Raw genomic sequence first — 23,188 nt, forward strand, 5'->3', positions numbered from 1 at the left:
TGCTCCATGAATATACACCTTGGTTATATCAAAATTACCTATCTAATTGCATCCTTCTCTTCAGGCGGTTTATTAGATATGCTTCACTACTGGGACTTTACAAACTGCTCCAGCAAGATTCTCACCAGTGCTATATTGTTTCATTTATGGCTCATAGGTATATTTAGGTATCTATATCACACAGGTAATATACATAGGTATATTTAGGTATCTATATTACACAGGTATACATAGGTATCTATAGTAATTTATTTTGTACCTATATTAAAGAATACAAATTCACATCCTCAAAACCATGTAAGAGTTTTTTCTACTGTTCAGACACCCACACTGCATCAATATACACTCACTGACATCCTATTTTAGGCTTATGCCACAGCTGATGTATACACACTTCCCCAGTTAATGGCTACATCAAACTGACAAAGACCCTTAGCACAACAGTTTCAGCTAAATTTGACAGAAAAATAGTTACCTTCTTGTTGTTTCTTTAAGTTGTGGGAAAATAGGTAGGTTAGATAAAAGTGACATATTGATGCCTCTCAGAATAAGGCTGCACTGTGATCTGAATCCTCACTAAAGGCAAAGCACTCGCAAGAAGAAAGCAATAGTAGAAACCCTCCAAACACAGTAATTTTCTCAAGCTATAATTCCATTTTTTCAGAGGTCAGAAAATCCAACCAGGAGATGGAAAACCATATGGAGCCAGAGTACATTTGTTACACCTGCAAAACTTGTTCTTGAAACATGGACACCAATACTGCAAGAAATCCAACACTGGTCTTGCCAAGTGCTACATGAGGATGGCAAAATACACCTACTTTCATTTACCTGACTGTGTGCAAAGATTACACTACTTCTTTTTTAACTCTACAGAAGAATTAGCTGTTACAATTCCCTTGTGGTATTCAGCCACGCTCTTCTTCCACTGAATGATTAATAGCACTATTATGATTGAAACTCACTCTTTCCTGGAAGACAAATGTAATTTCCTCTCCAGGTGAATTCTGCTGACCATACAAGGCCTTCATAGTGACCTGAAAAAAGATACAGAAACCAAACTATAACATGTTTGGTATCTATAAGGCAAACAGGTTACTAAAGCTTTATATTACTTTATAAGCAGAACAGTAATTGTTTGCAAGCAACACAGGGCCTGTTAGTCCTTCAAATATATAAGATCTAAACCAGATCAACAGACAAAGCAAAATATATGGTGTTACATACAACAGGTTACATCAGTATTGTTGACCATAACACAGCAAATCTTAGGGTCTGAGGATCTACAGCAAAAGGCAATGAATGATACACAGGATTTAACAATTAGTGGTCCAACTCAGCAGATCGGTTGGTTGCCACCCAGGCTGCAAGGCATACAATTTGACTAGCTCAGACAAAGGCAGTGCAAAGAGCAATATAACCAGCAGGTATATGACGACCTTTATGTATAACTTCACTAAAAAGCACAACTTGGGGTTTAGGTCTCCTCTCCCAAGTTGGCATGTGTGGTCCTCAACAAACAAGAACCTTCTGGAGAGAAAAACAAAACAAAACAAAAAAAGTAAGAAGAGGTCTCCAAGTCAAAGGAAAACTAAAAGCAGAGACCAGAGAATCAGAAAACCACACAGCCATTACATTGCTTCTGGCAGCACTAGCACTTCGGGGGACGCTCAGTGTTGAGGAGACGGCCCCAGGCACCTCGCCTTTCGGAGAGCAGCGCCGCAGTCGGGACTCGGCACAGCCCCCGCCTGCCCCGCAAGGGGCCCCAGGCTCGGCAGTGCTGGACCATTTCGCCTGGTTCCCGGAGCGCTGCGGGCCCAGCACCCCCAGATTCCTCGAGTGCAACCGCCGAGAGGCGCCCGCTTCCCTTAGTGCTACCGGCCACGCAGCCACCGTTATTCCGGTGCTTTACCACACTGCAGAGCAGCTCGGCGACAGGGAGAGAGCCAACGCCCCGGCAGCGCCCGCCTCTGTCTCCGCAGCAGACCCTGAGCGCCCATCGAGACGACACTAACCCGAGGCGGGACACCCAGCCTCCCTCGCCTCGGGTTCTACAGCGGAAAGAGCCCCCGGGGCCGCGACAACACACCAACAGCCCCCAGCAATGCCGCCACTCCGCGGGCCGCAGTTGCCATGACAAACCATTACTTCCGCCGCGCTCCCACCTCGGCGCCCTCCGGAGAGCACAAGCACCGCCCCCACACCCCGCCATCCACAGAGATCCTACGTGAGCTCATGACTGGAAGCTGCCGCCGCCAATGGGCATAAAACATAGGATTGGCTACAGCGGCTGTCACTCGTTACAAGAGGTGGGAGCAAAGACCCTCTTTCCCGCTTCGGCTGCACACGAGACCACGAGACTACGAGACCCAGCAGGCTGCGCGGCGCTTCCCTCCCCGCGGTGGAGTAGAGCGTCCAGCAGCTGCCCTGGTGACCTCCTGGGAGCAGGGCAGAAAGCCAGGACACGGCCGCTGGGAAGGGCTGAAGAGGGTTAAAAACACCGCCTTGCGTTACCCCTATGGTAAATAAAGGAGCCACCCGTCCCCGCAGGCATGTCTTGCTGGAGGCGAGGAGGGAACTCCTTCACTTCATCACCCCCACACTCCAGCTCCTCTCCCTGCGCGCTGACCCCTCTCTGGGCAACGAGCGCGGGCCTGGCCGAGCCCGGATTGGCTGGAGAAGGCCGCGTCCCAGCGGAGCTCCGTGCCTCTGATTGGCGACACCCGCTTGCCCGTCTGGCGGTGGGGGCGGGAAGGAGGCCGCGGCCGCGCGTCAGTACGGCGGCTCTAAGGGTGAGCGCAAGCCAGGGCTCCTCCTCCCCGCCCCGCCGCTCGCCAGACGGTGGCTGAGGAGGCAGCGGGAGGGAATGGTGCGTCTGGCGGAGGCGGTGGCGGACGCCACTCCGGCTCCTCCATCCCCCCGCCTTCGCCATGGGTATGAGTAGAGTCCCCCGGCCTGCACAGATATGAGGTACTGCCCAGCAGCGGCGGGAGGGGATGGTCGGGAGAGGAGGAGGGAAGGGCACGACGGTTCACCTCAGGCCAACGGCGCCCGGCAGACACCCGCGGGGAGGGGGGGACGGTGGCTCCCCTATGGCCCCCGCACGGTACCGGCGGGCGGGCGTGTCCCCGATGCCTGGGCCCCCTGACAGGAGCCGCGTGCCCGGCGCAGAGCGAGGCGTCCCGCTTTTCCTCGTCTCCCGCGGTTGCCGCGGTCGTGGGCGGCCCGGGGGTGGGCGCAGAGCCGTGAGGCGGGATGCGCCCCCCGTGCGGGTCCGGCCCCGGCGGGCTGTGTGTGCGCGCCGGCTCTGCCTTCCTCTGGCTGCCCTTTTTTACACTATTATCCTTGCTGGTACCTCCCCGGGGTGGGTTTCGCGGGTGCTGTTTCGCAGCGACGGTTTTGTGGGTAGAGGAAAACGGGGCGATGCAGGGGGGGGACCACCCCGGTTCGTGTGCGCTGGCTCGGTGGTAGCACAGCCCTCGCCGTCACAAGACAGGCATCGCTCCCCGGAGGCAGCGGTGTCCCGGCCATCCGTGGCCTCCGGGGGATCTCGGACGTGGAATGTAAGGGGCGGATTGTGCGGCTGAGGGTAGAGCGTTTCCATTTGCCGTGTTAAATAACAGTTATTCCTTCTGCCTCTGTTCTCTGTGCTCTATGCACCTTCTACGCATATGGTCTGCCCTGGTGCGAAGGGAAGGAGGAATGCTATCCTTTACAGCCTGAAAAGGGCGCACGACCAATTGAAAGAGGGAGTGTTGTCAGGGCATCAGGAAAAGGAAACCGGTACATGGCCGGGTTTTTTGTCCCTTTATTTCTGTTTCCTCGTATTAGTAGACAACTTTGGGGAAAATATCTCCTGTGGACATCTTTTGTTCTGGTTCAGCTGCATCTTTAATTTGAAAGAAATGTGGTGTTTGGTTTTAGAAAACAGTATTTTCTTTGAGCTCTACCTTTCTGTGGGGCATGGATGTCACAATAGGGAAAACACTTTCATCGATCATTAGAGAGTATTATTTAGCAAATCTTGCTGGTAAAATAACTAGCATTCCAGATGTGGTAGTGTGGTACTCATTGAAGCAAGATATGCTCTGTATTCCTCTACTTCTTCCCACCTCCCAGTTCTAAAGTGTGCTTTTTGTTTTGATCTTGTATGGCAATATGTATTTAAGGTAATAGGTATGTATTTTTAACAAAATATTTGAAGTCAGCCTCCAAGGTATGCATTTTTTCCTAAATCAAAAAGCTAAGCTGTGTATTTTAGGTATTGCTGACTCTGGAGAGTGTTAGACTGTGCAGTGTTATTCCACACTGCCTTAGACAACCTTTCTTTTTGTATTTTGCCTTTTTATTCTAGTCACCAGTAAATTCTCTTGATGAATGTGACCTGGTGTTGTTTTTATGCAATATACTTTTTAACATACTAGTAAATTGATTACTGAATTTTTCTTCTTGTTTTAAAATGCTCACACTGCATCTCCAAGTCCTGCTTGAGGGGAGAAGGTATAGAAGGAGGAGTACTGCATGTCAGCTGTATTCAGATCTCCAAGTACAGGAGTAGGGGGGGGTATGCTTGCTCATGGGTGATGAAGAAGTGTACTGATTGCATGTAGAAGTGCAGGTAAAGAAAACAGTTGAGTTCCTTTTGCAAACTCATAATCTAGGATATGCAGTCATCTATGTTTAGGCATGCATGTAAGTCAAAGCAGCTTGAGCCATTTTAGCTTGCGTGATTAGCACTTGTATGCGCTCACTGATTTTGGCAGCTTTACAGGAGTCATGTTTCGTACAGATGAACTGTTTCTGAACAGTTTCTACAGTGTATTGGGCTCAGACTTCATTTGAGCTGAGTGGGCTGCTCTTTGCACTTGCTGCTTTGCAAGCCACACTCAATTCTTTCAGTTCTGGTGCTCCTTCTGTAATACCCCAGTGTCTTTAGCTCCAGATAAGATCCTTTTCACAGTAGCTGTGTTTTCTTGATAATTTTCCTTTATATCCTGGTTCAGCGGAATAACTACTTAGTTACAGTAAAATAAGAATTGGTATCTCAAAATAAACCAGTGACATGCAGGGCCTCTTCTGTCTCTTGCTGCTGTTAGCTGTTTGGTGGAAAGTCTCTATGCCCTTTCCTTAATGCCTCTAATCATGCAATTAGGATAGATTTGGATTCAGGAAAGAATGTGAATGTAGCAATTAAATAATTCCAAATTATGATGTTGAATAGCCTCTTCTGATCTATCTTTGTACTGTAATTATGAATTGTAATTTTAGTTTCTAGCAGGATAATGCCCATGAAAACAGGAATATAAGAGTTCCATTTGTAGAATAAAAATCAAAATAAAGCAGGGAAAATGTAAGCAATGGCTTGAGGGATGGGGAGAAGCTCATCACGGAGAGTTATCAACTAAGAACATTTGCTTATGCTGTCTTACTAATAGAGGAGTATAAATCATAATCAGATTTGCTTGTAGTACGCATTTCAGGTGCAGGTGGCTCAGTAGTTAACCTGTATGAAGCCAGAGAGATCAGATTTTATTTTTTCTTGGTTTTACTATACAAGTAACCAAAGATTTCTTCTGCTCCTGTTGTCTGCTAGAAGCTTTGAATGTTCATTGCTATTGTATTTAATACAGCTGCTGAACTTGAAATGCCCCCTACACAGTAAGTTGCTTTTGTTTTTACTTGCATAGCATGAAATTGAGTGGTGTGGTAGACAATTAGAAATTTGGTCCAGTCTGAGATCTAATGATAAATTACTTTTGCACAAAAACCTTACTGTGAAGTGCTAAAATTTATGTTGATACAGGGAAAAGTAGTTACCCTCTTAGTATGTGTGATACAGGGCAAAAGTAGTCACCCTCTTAGTATGTATGATACAGGGCAAAAGTAGTCACCCTCTTAGTATGTATGATACAGGGCAAAAGTAGTTACCCTCTTAAGAATACGTTTTGAAAATAAGAAAGGTACTGAATTTTATTTTTTTTTTTTTATAAATTAAATAAAAGGATATAGCAGATTCCACTGATTATTTTTGGGTGGCATTGTTATGTTATTGTAGGGATGCCTTGATATTTTAATTGTGGATTGCAGTATTCAGAACTGCCAATCTTTCCTGCACCAAAACAAAAACTGTATATTTTTGGAGTGTACATGTAGATGTTTAGTTAATCCATCTGTCTAGATTGAATCCTCTAGATAGCTCTGGGTGTGTGGAAGGCATAGAGTTAGTCAGGTTTTTGATAGACCGTGCATCTTTTTTATAGGAGAGATTAGTTTCTAATTGCTGATCTTAAATGCTTTTCTACAACTGAAACTGGAATTTTTTCAGTGTCAGAGGATCACCTTCCTGACCAGAATAGAGAATGAGTGAACATTAATTAATTTTGTGTGGGGAAGAGTGAAGAGAGGTATCTTTTGTCTTTCCCAGGAAGAGAGTTTTTTCTTTTGGTTTGGGTTTTTTTCCCTTTTATTTCTGATGTGAAATGTTCATTTTTAGAGCATTCTCTTCCTTGCAATCAGTCAAAATGCAAAACATTTAAATAACATAGTATGTACTTGACTTGTTTTTCTCTTATTAAATATGTTAAACTTTTATATGTTGGACATTTTCTGTTTTCATGTGTTGTAGCTAAGGCAATTGGATTAATTCGTGCTCGTGTCATTCAGTGGTCACCTTTTCTTTTCTCTGTGAAGTCAACTTTTCATAAGCATTGCATGTGTAAAATGTGTGTCTGGAATTTAAAAGTAATAGTATTATTAATTACCTGAAACCTAAATCCCTGCTGTATATTTCTCTTTCACAGTAGTTCTCAATCTCCCTTCTCTTGCTCTGTCTCTTGTGGCTGTGTGTACCCACAGGATATTTGTGGTGACCACAGTTTTGACAGTTGAAGTCTAAATACTATGGATTTATAAGAGTAAATTTTTGTGCAGTGTCAGTCCTTGAAAATCATGGGCTTGATGGTACAGTGTAGGTAGTATTATGGATATATGTGCTAGGAGTAATATTATAGATTAGCAAGACCTAGTAATACTATTAAAATAATTCCACTGAAGACCTGTTTTCTCAAGAGTTCAGGTTTTCCTTTATATTTTGATGGGTAGCTCCTTCTAATTTCCATGGGGATTCTCTACCTAAATATCTTTTAAGGATCTAGACCTAAGGATGACTAATCTACTGTAAATGACTGGACAACAGTTTACCTTTGCATTATTTCAAGTACAGTTTTATTTGTTCCATATAAATGCACATTTTTTAAATAATAGTTATTAATTTATTGCCAAAATACCTACAATGCCTGGGTTTAAATCTGTGGTTTCTGAAAGAGAGTTCACGAAGAGCCACCTTGGAATGGTTGGGACTTCTCTGGGGGACTCATAATGAAACTCCTCTTTAGAACCTTGCTTTTTAATCTTTTGTACATAATTGTAAATAATACTTACAACAATGAAATATACCTATAAAATAATTCAGGAGCTATATACGAGGACTTACTTGCAGCATTTAGAAAATTTCTAACTCAAACCACACATAAAAAATTCTTTAATAGTATCTTTGGACCAGTTTACTGGTTAGCTGCTCTACTTATGTTTAGCCATGCTTTCTAAAGATATTTTCCAAAAGTAATTACCAGACTTAGCAACTGAGAATAAAACAATGGAAAATGAAGCTTTTCATAGGATATATATTTCATAGTAGAAATTTACAGCTTATAATCACATGTGCTGTGAGCAGGTAGTAGGGTTTCCCAACATCCTTGACTGTTAACTGCAGTTTTTATCCTGTTCTGGTCCCCCACTTTTTAAAGAAAGAAGCAATCAATTTCTGTGACCCGTGTTATGATTTGGATGTGTTTTTACTGAAGGATGTGTTAGGTGTAACTAGGTCACCTTCATTGTATTAGCTGCCCACAGATAATCTTGAAGAGAATTTTTAAGATGTAAAGGACTAAAATAAACAATTTTGCATTAAAACTAAAGCGGTATGTTTGAGGGGTTACTGAAGACGCTAAGTGGCAAGTAGCACAGAACACAGATTTCTAGTTTCTCAAATGTGACAGCCAGAGTTTCTGTACTGATAACTTTATTAAGGCTTGAAGATCACCACTATAATAGCTTACCAGCAGGCAGCTTCCCTTGGCTTTGTCCTTGCTTTGTGATCAGATGAGTCTGTAGAACCCTATCGAGGTTTTGAGGTAAGGACTGTATGAAAACTCTTAAATGAAACGGTAATTGTTTTCAGGAAACAATTGTAGCTTTGCAGCATTTTACAAAGTAATTGTTTTGTAAATAAATGTAACAGATACACAAATCAAATGGTTGCATTTTTTCTGTGGTTCTGCAAGTCTGCTAAGGTTCAAAGGTGCCCGTGTCAGAGTTGAGTTGGAGAAACAAGAACTTCATTTCTGACTGTAATTTTAAGTCTCTCAGTGTGAGCACCTAGAAATGGTGTATGAGAAAAATATTAAAGTTATGTCTAGTTGTGTGTTTAAGAAAGGGTAACCACCCACCTTGGGGGGAAAAGAAAAAAGGTATAGATTGTGTCAGTACAGAATAGAACAGTCTTGGGTGCCCATTTATCTGAAGAAGCTGCGTAAAGTCAGCTGCGTATTCAACTTTTAAAGGTCAAGGTGAGTTTATGCAGGGACATTCAGATGTTTATCAGTGATGACTGATATGATCTTCATATTATGTTACAATAGTGCTTGTATATTAAGTGTTCATATGACTGATTTGAATACTGAAGATGCAATTGAGCTAATTTTTGTGTTTTGAGAACGCTAGCTCTATTTAAAAAAAAGCCCTCTTACTAGTAACTGTGAAAATTCATTTTCCATGTACTCTAGCTTTATAGTACAATTTAAAATTCATGAATACATGAGAATACGGTCTGCCTTGTAAACTGTGAAGTGCAATATTTAATATTCTTTTCAAGTAATTTTTTTAGTAGGTTATGGCAGGATTGGTCAAAACTTTAGTGTTGCATTTTCTACCAGTCTTGCAGCCAAACAAAATAAAGGCTAAACAGATCCTGGTTCCAGTTATATTACACTGTGTTTAGACATTAGCTTCACATTGTTAAGCCCTCATCCTGCAAGTTGTTCTGTATGAATACATACTTGTACCCCTACAAAGCTGGCAGCTGAAGAGAGTCTGTTGCAATATATAGGTGCATCTGTAAAGAGTTCCCTGCAGGTATGTGGCCTTCAGCTGGTGGATTCCTGTGTTTGTGATGTGGAGGGTTGACTGAAGCTCAATTACTCAGTGTAAAGTTCTAATAGCTTCCATAAATCTTCAGGGCATTTTTGAGAAGCAAGATCCTTTCTTTCTCTACAGAGAATCATAAAAAAGAGCTGAGAGTTCTGAGAACTCTCAGAGAAAAAGCTAGGAGTTCTGTTTTGTAATAAAATGCCAGTAATCTGATCATGTACCAAAGGGGATGGTGCAATAGTTTAATTTCTTGAAAAAAAATCTGCCTTTTTTTTTTTTTTTTTTTTTTTGGATCACGTGTGCATCCCAGTTGGAAAAACTTGGTTCTCTATTTTTCTCTGGCAAATAGACTCCTGTGATATTCAGGTTTGGGTTTTGTTCTGTGTTTTTGCTTGTTTGTTTTTGCTTAGACATCCAATGTAATTGGCTTCTTTTTCATTAACAGTTAACTCTGACATGGTCCTTCAGTGCATCTACTACCTGTGGTACTGTGATGTTTGCTTTCCTAGCTCCTTCCCTTCAGCAGTCAATATTCTGCCTCCCCCCCCCCCCGCCCCTTCTTTCTTCTTGCGTCTGTATTTCTTCATTTTAATGGTCCTGTAAATTTTGGTATTATCTAAAGGCTGGCAGGTGTTCTTTCCCACTTAAGCTTTATAATTTGATATTCCTTGTTCTGTTCTTGTTTGTAAAAACCAATCCCAACAAGGAAAAACTGTGTGAAGTAAATTACTGGAAATAGTTTGTAGAGCTTCCTGAAGTACTTAAAAATTTTCTCACAAAGCAGAATTCCATTTTAATACCTCTGTTCTTCTGTGTGTGCCCAAATTGCAAACCAGCATTAAGAAACAACAAAAAGGAGGAGAAAGAATTGTTTTGTTAGAATAAAGTAGTGTGAAATTAAGTTGCTGTAGGTATTTTGGCAGGTACTAAATTTAAAAACCTAGCATGTTACAAGTTTTTCCCCCGTTCTTTTCCAACTATTCCTTATAGTCGTCTATTTATTTATTTATTTATTTATTTTCGCCTGGTTTGGAAAACTTAAACCCACAGCAAGAGCTCAAAACGTAAAAGTATTGAAATATGTTTTCACATAAGGTCATCTATACTTAACTTTGTGGCAGAACATCATGGATTTTGGAGGTGTTTAATGATGAAGTTTGAAGACATCCATTATCTGGCTTAGAAATTTCTGCATGTTCTGCTGTTCCACACTTCGTCTACTTACAGCCATAGTAGATTATGGTTCTACTATGCAGCCTAGTAGCAACATAATATACTCCTAAAAGAACAAGAAGCAACATAACATACAAACATAATCTGCCAATTTTAACAAATATGGTAGAAATTAAGTTAGTTGTGTACATAGGCTTGTGAAAAATGATATTGCTTCAAGGAAATGTTGCCAAACTCTAGGATGACATGGGGAGGGGAAGAAGGCAAATGCATTTAATTTTTGGTGTGGTGCTGCACTTGCCTAGATGTGGTGATGGCAGTACCAATAAGCTCTGGCTGTGGTGAGGAGTCAGTGACTCAGTTGATGCCAGTAAGTTTGTCTTATTGTTGAAAATTCCTGTTTGCCATGAGCCCTTCATCTAGCAGTAGCAGTACAAAGAAGGTGGTACTGGACTTACGAAGAAGTGATCTTTAGTTGAGGTGGAACTAAAATAGTTAGGTCCTTCCACTCTGGTAGTGAGTTCCTCCCACTGGGATGCTTTCAGGATCTTAGTGGGATCCTGAACCAGGCTTCCTGAGAGGAAGTTGCGGAAGTTGTTCTCCATGCTCAGAATATGCTTCGTTACCCCAGTTCTGATCAAAATAATCTGAATGGAGTTGAGGGCTGTGCAGCATTTTCACTTTAACAGTCTTGTGCTTATTTGATTAGTCTTTTTTATTTTTTGCACAATCACAAGTTATGGATGTACTGTAGGTCACACAGCTCTGCACAGTAACTAACTGCAATCTGCTCTTGTGAAACAGAAATATGAAAGACGCCAATGCAGTGCTGGGTTTAACATACCAAATGCAGTAATGAGTTGGTTCCCTAAACGTGTTGCAAATGTACATTTTGGTGCTGCTATTTAAACTCAACCTCTAAATCTGAGGGAATTGCCTCAAACTTGTTCTGTCTGTAGATGATGCAAGCAAAACAATTTTGCTTTGTGGGTTGTTTTTTCTCTCTTGAGGGGGAGGAAGGGGAAAAAATGAATCCTTTTGAGTCAAGTATTATTAACATTATTCAGAACTGCAACAAATGCTATTGTATGACTGAAAAATTGGCTTATTTTTAGTAAGTAGTTGCTTTAAGTTAACTCAGAGTTTAATCTGCTAGTATTTTAGAACTTAACAAACAAAAGCATGAGTACTTCTTTAATAACTCAGATACAACCCAACCAAATCCCAAAACCACAGTCCTGCATGAACTTACCTGATGTGTTCTACAGACTTATATAAAGCCTTGACATTTAAGTATCTGTTCCTGTTCTTCCTCTGTCTTAGGAAACCTGGCAAGTATTATTTTCATCTCTTTGTGTTATCTAAGACTTTTTAGGTGATGATATGGGGAAGATCCTGGTGAAGACTGTGGGCTAGTTAGTATTTGTATGGGAAGTTAAATGGAATTTAAAAGCTGAATTTACATTGTAAGGCTATTGTCCAGAACCAAGAGGTCATGTTTGACATGCTGTGTGAATAACAGAGAAGTAAAGGAATATTGGGTTAACAAAAGCAGCATAGTATTTTGTGTGTGTCTGAGACTAGCCATTTTAGCATCAGATCATCTTAATGCCCCAGAGAAGAACCACTGGTGTTGTGGGGAAAAACAGAAAAGTTTTTGAAAATATTTGAAAAAACCTTTATTTAAAATAAACAAGACCAATCCAAACAAAAAAGCCAAAGGCAAGCCTTTTTGATGTGAACATCATCTGCTCTGTTGGAGTCTAACCCTTACTTTGTATGCAGTCTTCGTACAGAAGAGACTAAATTTCATGTGGTGTGGTATCTCTGAGTATTCAGGCACCACCATTTGTTTATGCTGTTGCTTTGTTTTGATATTAGAATTGAGAATTTCATAGGCAGGTGACAAACTGGTAAGATCTGAGCTAGTTTCACTCTGTTCCTGCTTGTGTCTTGATACAGACTTCAGAGTCCTTACCGAGACAGGAGGAGAACTGTAGGACTAAAGCCAGTAGGAATATGTAGAATTGTTTTTCTTCTTGCTTCCCGGCCTCACCACTTTCTCAGAGGCAGGAATAAGAGAGATGGAGCCTTGACCTTTCGGCATCTTGGCTCTCATTAGTTGTTGGCTTGAGGAATTGAATGTATTCCAGGGATGACATGTTAGCTGAAATTTCAGCAGACTGAAAGACTTTTCAGCTGGTAGTTGTTTCTGGGTACTTGGTAGGCTCCATTGATGGCTGAATAATAAACCTTCTGCCTATTGTGTGTTGTGTGGTAGTTTGGTTTCTTTTTGTTTTGTTTTGTTTGGGGTTATTTGTTTGTTTGTTTTTTGTGGAGTTTTAAGGACTTTTGTATAAGTAAGAGGAAGGATTCTACCTTTGGTGGTTTTGATACATGATAAAGTTGCTGTAATCAGAAATTGCATGAAATTTCAGAAATAGTTTTGCATCTTTCTTTCTGCTGTAGTGCTTCAAGCAGGAAAATGTTACACTGTAACTCCAAGGAAAATGGGATTCCCTGCTGGAGTGGCTTTCTTCCTAGAGTTTCTGGAATTTTTTATGGCAATGCCAAGTTCCTGCTTTTCCTGGATTACTTAGGTGCAATCCTGAATTAAACCACCTGGGGTTTGTTAGAAAAGCAAAGTACAGGCTAGTTGGGGCAGAGAAACAACTACATCAAAATAGCTCTCCTGTGCGTATGTGGGGAATATAATCATGCTGAATCTCTTACACTTTTGCTTGGGCATTCAAAACAGTGTCAGAAATTTAGTTCTCTTATTTGAACACAAACCCTCGAAACCCTGCAAGCTTTGTGAACAGTAATGCTGACTCAGCTAAACTTTCTGTGCTGAAATAAAACCTAAGAAGCCTGCATATAGAAATTCTGGTGATATTTCATTTCCTTTTGTCTGGAGATTTATTTCTTTGTTATCCTTTCTCAGCTTCAAAAAAAAAAAAGTTAAAAAATGAATCATTCAGTGAGAGCTATGCATGCAATTGCTCTTCACCTGAGATACTTAGTAGCTGGAGAGGTTTAAAAAGACAGTAAATATAAAGTCAAGAAAAGGGCAGAAGGCTACAAATAGTGTAGATACAGCAGTATGCAGATTTCCAACCTTATTTTGCCCTGGTTGTTGTTTCTATTTCTTTCTAGTTCTGTACCAGGCTGTGTACAAGAGGTTGACTTTTCTGGCAATCCTCAGGTACTTTTCTGAAGTAGCTTGGATACTTGCAATAAGCTCCACAGCTAGGGAAGAGAGATGGAAAAATACTAGGTTAACAAAATTAGCCAAAGAGGGAAAATGGGATCTTGTCTCAACTTAGGTACGTTTAACATCTACCTGTTGAGTTCAGTTGTTATCCCTTTACTATATTGTGAAACCAGATGAAGGTAGCCTACCAATAGCTTGGTATTAGCTTGGCTTTCTCTCCCATGAAAGACTTTATTCTATGAAGATTTAAACAGAAACAAAGACTTTTTGTGATGGAATGAAGCAGAGTTTGCCTAGTTAGTTGGCTTCCACCATTCTTTTGATTTGTAGACTTCTAAAATATGTCTTCTGAGGATACATGCTTGGGATAATGTATGTAAACCTAATACTAGGCTTCATTTTTCTTAGTTATTATTTCAAGTTACATAGAGGTTTTCTTTGTCTTAAATGTGAACTAAAGGAAACCATGCTTTTGAATTCTCATGGTCTCTCATTCTTGTTTTGCTGAGAAAAATGCTTTAGCTGATGTGCTTTTAGACATACTGTTGGGAGATTGAACCATTTTTATGGATATGTACATCAGGAGATTTATAGCAGGAGTAGGTATATCTAAACACAGAGACAACCAAATGACTGCTTTGTTCTGAGAGCATAGAGAACACAAATTACATGTCTGAGGCTGCCACTGTGTAGCTGGTATATTCACGTGGCTGTTTTAAATCTCCAGAAGATTTCCTAATAGAGTCTTACAGGCGACATGGGAGTATTAGTGCAATTGACCTGCTGCTGATGTGGTGAGGAGTAACCAGTGTGAAAAAAAGTCTCAGGGAAGTGCTGCTTCAGGGGAGAGGATTCTTCAGTGATGTCTGTCCTTGCAGAGTGATGGCGACTTGGGTACCTACAATTCGTGTATCTATTTACCTATTCCTGGTTATCCAATTTATTTTAAATTGCCCTAGTTTTATATTGACCCCAGATTTGTACCGTCTATTGAGTCATAGCAGTGAACATACTTTCCTCCTCCCACTAGGAATAGGCTAAATTTCTTGGGAAAGTATTTGGCAATTGTATTCAGTTCAGTCTGTTTGAAAATATCTCAGCAGCTGGTTGCTATAGAATCATTCTATCTCTTCCAGATTTTAATGTTTAGAGGGTTGGATGCAGTGGGGAGGTTATTGGCAAGGTAACTGAAAAAATGTGTTAAGTTCTCTCCCTTGGGACGATGCTGGCTTAGTGCCTCTTTGTAGAACTTCTTTATTACTGTTTTTTAATGGCTTGCATAAGCAGTGCTGTTGGTGGATGCTGTGACCTCTGACGCTGTGTATCTGGTTACTGATATTTTTGGCCAGGCTGTAGAATTTTAATTCTATGGCTATTTGTTTTGTTGTTTTGTTGGTTTTCTTCCTTGCATTTTTGTGTATCAGTTCAGTTGGTATGCCAATCTAGAGAAGTGCTTAAAAATCAGGTTTAACTAAATTTCCATTACAGGTCTGCAACACTCAGCACTAAAGCCAGTAAAAAAATTAGATTTCTTTTGCAACTGTTAGCTATCACTTGGAGCAATTATGATTCTCCTCACTCCTATTCCCTACCCCTTACCCCCAAGCTTTTGGGTTGTTTTTTTGTTGTTTTTTTTTTTTTTCTTCATAGAGCTTAATTCATAAATGATTTACTTATGTTTCTGGGGGCTTGATACTCTGAAATTGCTGTTTTCCAAAGCAGATGAATTCTCCTGTCATAGAGAGAACCGTTTTCAGAGTTCAATTGCTATATACAGTCATCTAGAAGATCAGACCTTAAGGATTTTTCTAGGTAACCAAAGCTTTTTTATTATTCAGAAATAAATCAGCCCGAAACATAGGCTGTGGATGGGGTGGTTCATGAACTTCATCTGTACTCCTTCAGAACTTTTTAAGAATGGCCTTATCTCAAGGGTTGTTGTGTATCTGTGTGTGTTGTACTAATCCCTGCATCTTGCTTGTATGTTCGGGCACGTAAGTTTAATTCTGCCTTAATATTCTAAATGTTTCAGTTTAGAAGCAGTCTCATAACGTTCTTAATTGTCAGTAATGAAATGCATTTCTTGGAAAGACTCATGAAAGAGGTAGATTAGTATAAGTGAACAGTTAATATAAGTGAGTAAACCAGGAGTCTTATTACTCTGTGTAGGCTTATGTCAGTCACCAGCTGTCATTTCTAGCCTTAGCTCTGGCATACCAATCTGTGTTGCAACAAAGTATCTCCCTCTTCCATTGTTGTTAGACAGTAGGTTTCTTTCTAGTATTTCCTGAAAAGTGAATAGTACACATACATTGTCTTAAGGTATTACATTTTCTTGTTCGTTTTATTTGCACTGCTACCCAGTTTCTTTGCCTCTATTTCAACTTGATTCTTTCAGTTGGTACCTTCAGTTCTCTAGGGATTTTAACACGGCATGCTTTGGCAATGAACTAGCTGCTGGCAATCAGATTTCCTGAGGCCTCCATGAAGACTGCAATTTTAGGCTGTTAGACGAACAGGAACTTTTAAAAAGTACTGACTGCAGGGTAGGAAGATGCTGATTTTTCTGTTGGGCCTAATTCAAAATTCTTTCTCTTTTGTTGGTATCTTGAAGGAACTGGAGATGCTGGGTTGTTTTGGTTTTTTGGTGGCTTTTTTTTTCCTCCCTACTTCTCAAGCATTCCAGATCCCTGCTGTACAAGCAGTGATTAAATGAGCCATAGACAAATATATGTCCCAGATACTTGTGTTACTCTCTCAATTGTCATCATGTATTTAGCATTTAAGAGCTGGTATTCAAAATAATTCATTTTTTTCAGCAGGTCTTAAAGTAAGAACATCTACCATATAGTAGAACACCTGTAGTGTGAAGCAGTTGTCATGGACACTGTTGGAGAATTAAGAAATAAAAAGCAAAAAGAAAAATGTGTGAGTAAATGGCCTACTCATTCTAGAATGCCACTGCATTTCTTGGCAATGCTTGCTGGCAAACTTTATTGAGGATTACTTGCTGCTGCTTTTTTCTCTTTTAAACATATGAACTGGCTTTTTTTTTTTTTTTAACTGGATTTTTTTGTTGCATAGCATGGGATTTCCTGCTGGAATGTTGCACTAAGACAGCTGTACATTTGAAGGAGGACTTTGAGTACTTGGGTTCTGAAACTGTCAGCAGCAGTATTTAAGTATATGAGAATGGAGGCATTTTTATGTAAATTTTATCCCTATGGGTACTTTATTGATCATTTATGTGAGAAAGTAAAGTTGATTTGGCTTATGTATGAGATTTATGCTAGTACTCCTCTGGAAGCTTTAAAAGTGATAGAAAATAGTACTGTAGCTGTAGGGAAAGCAGTTATTGTTGCTGGGTTTTCAGAGGAAGTAAACTTAACAATCACTCTCTCACTGTGTCCTACGCTTACTATAATTTACTGCTTCACAGGACCTGCTATGACTGCTCACAACCCTGGAACTGCACATATTTAACAGAAAGTGTTGTATATCCTACTTGGCATATTTAGTGCCTCTGCTGCTTCTTGGTTAGGTGTGTATTCATTGCTCTGATGTCAAATTGTGGTTAGTGTTACTACCTTATTCTTTCTCCTGCAAGTGGCCAACTCTTCTTTCCAGTAAGTTCATTTTGTCTTTTGCCTTTCATTTCAAGTGCCAGTAAATGTCGTATGTTTTTCAGGAGAGTTGAAAACTCTGTGGTTGAGTTTTTGTGGAAAGCTTTTTTTTGTCTGATGAAGGTTTGCTTGCAAGTGCTTCAGTATATGGGGTTTTGAATAGCTGAAATGTAAAATATCTCAAACCTACACTTCTGCAGACAAGTGACTACAAGAAAATCTTGCTTGCCATTTTAGAAACTAACTTAGCTGTAATGATTGGTGAAGGAGTGGATGCTGCATTATAATGCTAGTTTTCATTTTCAGGTCTCAGAAGGTAAATAATCAGGAATGTATTTTTAGAATCCAAAGTTTATTTTTAAGATCTTGTCAGCTGCCAGCTCTTAGAGTATGTTGTGCTGTACTGAAGCCAGCCAGTGTGAGCTGAAAAATCACTGCAGAGTATACTGCCAGTTATGCTAGCCTCTGCTCCTTCAAGCTTCCTGCACAGCTGTCCCCAAGCCACTTCTGATGATTTCTCTGCTGCAGAAAATGGCCCTTAAGCTATCTTCTGTCGGAGTCATAAGACTCAGTTTTCAAGGTAAACTTGCTCTTATTTTTAAACAAGGCAGATGGAGAAAGAAAGTAATCCTGATTCAAGAGTGAAAGCACCTGAAAAGTTGTAGTAGCTTCTGGATTAGGTCCAGTGAATGTGGACTACTGTCATTCCAGCTCTGGGGTTTTAATCCACTACTTCAAGTGTGAGCTATAAATTGTGTAAACTTGTATTCCTCCTGAGCTATAAATTGTACAGTCTTTTCATATCTATCATTCTCGCATGAAGGTATGTTAGCATACTTGTCATGGAGAATAAATCACTAAAATATCTCCATTATGGTAGCATATGAATCCCTTCTGTTATGCCAGGCAAATGTTGGGTTGTTGTTTGTTGTTGAGTTGTTTTGGGTTTTTTTTCCAAATCTTACATATGTGTATACATGTATTTTATGTGAGCTGTTTACTTCAGATTCTTTCTGAACTTTGGCTGCATGCTTTATCCTGAACTTGAAATCAGCGTAGAAAGGAAGGAGCTGTTTTGAGATTAAGTTTAAGGACTAGATGTATTTTTTATGTGTATATCAGTGTGTTGGTTGCTATCAGTGCATGTCTTTCATCCTGTTGATCTTGAAACCATAAGGGAGAATAAAATGCTGAAGATGCACAAGTTCAATCAGCTTTTCAGGAGCTTCAGCTGTAATTGTTAACAAGGCATGGGAAATAACATTCTGTAATTTGTCTTATGTTTTTACCAATGGCAAGTTTAAAGACTAAGAGAAGGTTGACAGCTTCATATGCTTTGTAATGATGTAATTTAAACACTAAATATTTTTTTAGCGTGATTATATCTTTTTTTTATAGAAGAGGGGTTTTTAGGCACTGAATTCTCATTTTAGTGAAGATGATATGTATTTCTTGGTCTCCAGATTGCCCTTGGTAGCTGTTTAAATTGATACTAGAGGTGGCATCTCTGTCTGATTCCCTACAAATCGTGGCTGAATCTTGAAGGACACTAATTTTCAGTGAAGACGAGTAAGCTAATGGCAAGAAACGTACCAAGAGAAAACTGTCTGGGTGAGATTTAGTGCTGATGACTTCTGTAGGAATTTGAAGTTCTCTCATTTAACCAGATGGCTGGAGTCTTCACATCTTCAGCGTTTGTGTCCTACAAGAGCCTTGCTCAGGGCTTATACTGTGAGGGAAGATGAAAAAAAAAAAAGAGTCTTACAATCTGACTAACTCCTTTTTATTAAAAAAAAACCCCGAACCAAAATAAAAACAAATAAAAAAACCCAACAAATCCACAAAACAAACAACCCCCAAACCTAATGTCTAAACAAGTCAGATCCTAAAATGAAGCTATGCCTTCATACCATTGTTTTGTGTAATCATCCCTTCTCAGAAGTGTGAAACTTGGAAAGCTTAATCTTTGTGAGGTTTTACACGAGTAAAACCGTAAGAGCTGCGGGAGTTTGATGAAGGAAAGAGATGAGTTGTGTTTGAACTATGAGGTGGATGAACCGTGAAGTCTGCTGTAGCATCATGGCCCTTCCTGTGCTTTTATCAGGCTCATCTTGCTTCATTCTTTCTTGGCCCTCCTCTCTGTGACTTTCTTTACTACTACCCCTAAAAGTACTTAATTTCTTCACTTTTTCTTTTCTCTCCCTGCCTTTGCTGAGGAAACAAGTTTCTGGAGGACACAGAGTTCAGGGTGTCTCTTCATAGTAATCAATCTGGTGGCATCACACCACTTTAGTGAGTAAGGATCACATTTGTACATACCAGCAAGACTGTATTTATGCATGTAGCTGGGCACTGATTAATAGCATGTTAAAAACTTGCAAATGTTCTAAGGAGTTCAGTAGGTTTTGTTTTCAGAGCTGTCTTCACTTTCTGCTTAAATCAAACTTGAAAGGTTTTATAGCTCTATTATGGTGGGAAATCAGAGCACTGTAGTACAATTTTGCAGTTTGATTTTTCTATTTTTTTTCCCTAGCTGAAGACAGCCCTGCAAGCAGGATGTGATTTGTTACAAATTTTCCTGATTACTAGGTACTGAAAACCAGATGACTTTTGAAGTACTCACAGAGGAGAAATTTGTAAGCTACAGTAAATAAACCTCCCCATGCTGCAGATTTGTGACTTACAGTAAATAAACCATTAGCACTAACAATAATGTTAATGTTCTTATCCTCTTTAAGGAAAGGAATTTTTATCCTGGAAAGAGGTACTAAAGCATTTCAGTACAAGGAAATTACTCTTTTCAGTATTATTAACTTTACAGACTTTGGTCATTTACAGAAGGACCATAACAAAGTTGGCTGCTTCCAGATCAAGGATGAAGAATGCCTGTGCATATGGTACCCTTCCTCTGTAACCTGCATTTTTAGGAGGATCCATCTTCTCGCTATAAATATTTATATACTGAGAGCAAGCATCTCTTTTCTAACTGCTTGATATATCTATCTTTAAAAAAACCCAGTCCTGTCTTCTGTATCTTCTTTTTCTTGCAGTTGGTTTGTTTGTGTACATGGCCTGTTTCTTTCTTTATAGACTTGAAATAATTCCCAACCCTTGGTAGAAATGCTGTTTGTAGCCTGGAGTTTGGTGACACCATGCTTTAATGATCCCATTGCTCCATCAACTGCTGAGCGGTTAGAAAGTGCTGCTGTGGAACAGTGTTTGCAGTGCAGCACTGTTATGTTGAAAACTGAAATCTGTCTGTTCTTCCAATAATCTCTTGTGTCTACCTATCTCTTTTTGTAGTGAGAAAAAACTTACCTTCACTGTAGATGTGCTTTAAAGGAGTCTGTGTTGCACAAGTACTGGCAGTTCTAGTTAAACATATGGAAAGCCTTAATTTTTTTGTGTGTCTGTTTTTATAATTTCTTTGCTGCCTCTGAACTTGGTATTACCACTGGTAAATATTCAGCAGAATGATTCCTGTCCTTGAATCATAACGTTTGAAAAATCTTTTACACCAACCAAGGACTGAAACTTTTCCCACTGTTGTTAAGATGCAGGAGACTGACTTATGTGGAACTGATAGAAAACACACTTGTCACCTGTGAAGGAAACTTGTCACATGCCCTTACACAATTTTTAGTGCCATTCAGCTACACTTGCAGTCAACTGATTATTTTGTTCACTATATAAACAGGATTTATAAGTTGGAATACATTTTCAAAATTATTATTTGTGTATCTACCATTTATGATTTCATCTTGCAGAACATTTTTCTTTCCCTTATCCTATTGCATGTATCAGTTGCCTAGCTTTGTGGACACATCTGAAATGGTTTTGCTTTTTTGTGAAAATTGCTTACAGGCATTTTGGAGGGGAATCAGTATCCTGATGGAAGGAGAAAACAGAAAACAGTGTGCTTTGGGATGTACCCTGCCTTACGCAGTTAAGCTCTTTATTACTTCACTCATGTCCTTTAGTATATTTTAAATAGACATTGCCTCTGGCAGTTGAGCTTTAGCATATTTAATTCCTTTTTTAGGGCAACTGTTGCATTCTTGACAGTGTAAGAGCATCCTTTATCCTTTGTTGTCTGATAAGCAACCTTTCTAGTGTAAGGAAATACGTTAATTTTACAAATGCCCAAGGGTCTGTCCTTATCTCTATGTGAAAAACAGCACAGGAAGTTTCACTATCTGTTCATCTGCCATTTGCATTTCTTCTCAATAAATCTTCTATTTAAAGTACTTTGTCTTTTCATTGTCTGCTGGAAGCATATTTGTGTTAAATGTTATACTTCTATCCTTAGGTAATGTTAGGTAAATCTTTGGAATATTTCTTCCCCTAGGGTGTTTTTTCCTTTATTAAACTGCATTCCATTGCTTTAATTGGATTGGTTTTAAAAGAAGCATTTCATTTTCTAAAGCTGAGAATTGATAATCCTACTAAGGGAAAATTCCAAATCTTGGCATAAGTGAAACTTGAATGGTCTGCTTCATAGAAGACATGAAGCTTCAGTAACTAACTCCTTGCAGTCTCTCAGCTGCTTTAGACTCAGGTATGTTCTCTATATTCACTTGGGCATATTATTTGTATTGGTTTATTACTAAAGTTCTCTAAATATTCTGGTGAAGGTACCTTTGGGTGCTGTTCAATTTCAGGCAGACTGAAGAGAGTTATTGAACTGTATCCTATATAGCAGGTACTGCATACAATCATAGAATCAACTAGGTTGGAAAAGAATTTTAAGATTGAGTCCAACCACTACCCCAGGACTGCCAAAACCACCAATAAGCCGTGTCACTGAGGGCCTCATATATATATATGATTTTTGAACACTTCCAGGGATGGCGATTCCACCACTTCCCTGGGCAGCCTGTTCCAATGTGTGAGCACCCCGTCAGTGAAGAATTTTTTCCTAATATCCAATCTAAGCCTCCCCTGGCGCAGTTTGAGGGGAGAAGAGGCTGACCCCACCTCACTACATCCTCCTTTCAGGTTGTTGTAGGGAGTGATAAGGTCCCCCGAGCCTTCTCTTCTCCAGACTACACCCCCAGTTTCCTCAGCTGTTCCTCATCAGTCTTGTTCTCTGGACCTTTCGCCAGCTTTGTTGTCCTCCTCTGGACCTGCTCTAGGAACTCAGTATCTCTCTTGTAGTGAGGGGTCCAGAACTGAATACGGAATTTGAAGTGCAGCCTCACCAGTGCTGAGTAGAGGGGGTTGACCAGTTCGCTGATCCTGCTGGCCAAACTATTTCTGATACAGGCTTGGATGCTCTTGGCCTTCTTAGCTGCCTGGGCACAAGCTGGCTGTCAGTCAGCACCCCCAGGTCCTTTTCCAATGAGCAGCTTTCCAGACACTCTTCCGCAAGCCTGGACCATTGCATGAGGTTGTTGTGGCCCAAGTGCAGGACCTGGCATTTTGCCCTGTTGAACCTCACACCATTGACACAGCCTGTCCAGATCCCTCTGCAGAGCCTTTGTGTCCTCCAGCAGGTCAATGTTCCTGCCCAACTTGGTGTTGTCTGCAAACTTACTGAGGGTGCACTTGATCCCCTCACCCAGGTTATCAATGAAGATATTAAACAGCACTGGCCTTAACACTGAGCCCTGAGGGACACCTGTAGTGACTTGTTGCCAACTAGATATGACACAATTTATCACCGCTCTTAGAGCGCTGCCATCCAGTGAGATGGCATCCTGCCATCTTATTGCATATGTTTCTTATTTGAAGTAGAAAAGAGGCTCTTCTCCTTTAATCTCTTTTTACACATAATTTGTCACAATTTCCTTGACTTAAATGTAGCATTGATAATTTATTCACAGTGTAACTGTTTTTAGAGAACTTTGGGCCTGTCCTCTTACAGCCTGTTGTGTGCCAAATGAGTAGAAGCCGAAATTTGGTGATCTTGTATGAGTCAGTCCACACATACTTTCAGTATTTATATATATTTACATTATATAGAAATAAT

At 40.2% G+C, this 23,188-nt stretch overlaps 2 protein-coding genes across 15 annotated transcripts in view; one reads left to right on the plus strand and one right to left on the minus strand.

Moving 5' to 3' along the window:
- Positions 1 to 23,188, minus strand: part of CRYZL1 (crystallin zeta like 1) — a 165,729-nt gene that overhangs the window by 19,601 nt on the left and 122,940 nt on the right. For 2 of the 7 annotated variants that reach the window (XM_061359092.1, XM_061359094.1), the window contains exons 1-2: positions 1,440 to 1,527; positions 966 to 1,037 (exon numbers count right to left, since the gene is read on the minus strand). In XM_061359092.1, the coding sequence (XP_061215076.1) occupies positions 966 to 1,031 (66 nt within the window). In that variant the 5' untranslated portion in view covers positions 1,032 to 1,037; positions 1,440 to 1,527. Of the gene's footprint in view, positions 1 to 965; positions 1,038 to 1,439; positions 1,528 to 2,015; positions 2,062 to 2,142; positions 2,273 to 23,188 lie in introns of those variants that run through there. The other 5 variants (XM_061359097.1, XM_061359095.1, XM_061359093.1 and 2 more) reach the window with 5 other exon arrangements.
- The window catches only part of ITSN1 (intersectin 1), a 136,962-nt gene continuing 116,587 nt past the window's right edge, over positions 2,814 to 23,188 (plus strand). For 3 of the 8 annotated variants that reach the window (XM_061359052.1, XM_061359051.1, XM_061359058.1), the window contains exon 1: positions 2,815 to 2,970. The gene's annotated coding sequence lies outside the window, so the exon portion shown is untranslated. Of the gene's footprint in view, positions 2,971 to 23,188 lie in introns of all 8 variants that reach the window. The other 5 variants (XM_061359055.1, XM_061359054.1, XM_061359050.1 and 2 more) reach the window with 4 other exon arrangements.

This window comes from Neopsephotus bourkii, unplaced genomic scaffold (genome assembly GCF_033783945.1).
Source record: "Neopsephotus bourkii isolate Nb327-2 ecotype Australia unplaced genomic scaffold, CSIRO-AGI_Nbou_v1 NB_962, whole genome shotgun sequence".
NCBI lineage: Eukaryota > Metazoa > Chordata > Aves > Psittaciformes > Psittacidae > Neopsephotus > Neopsephotus bourkii.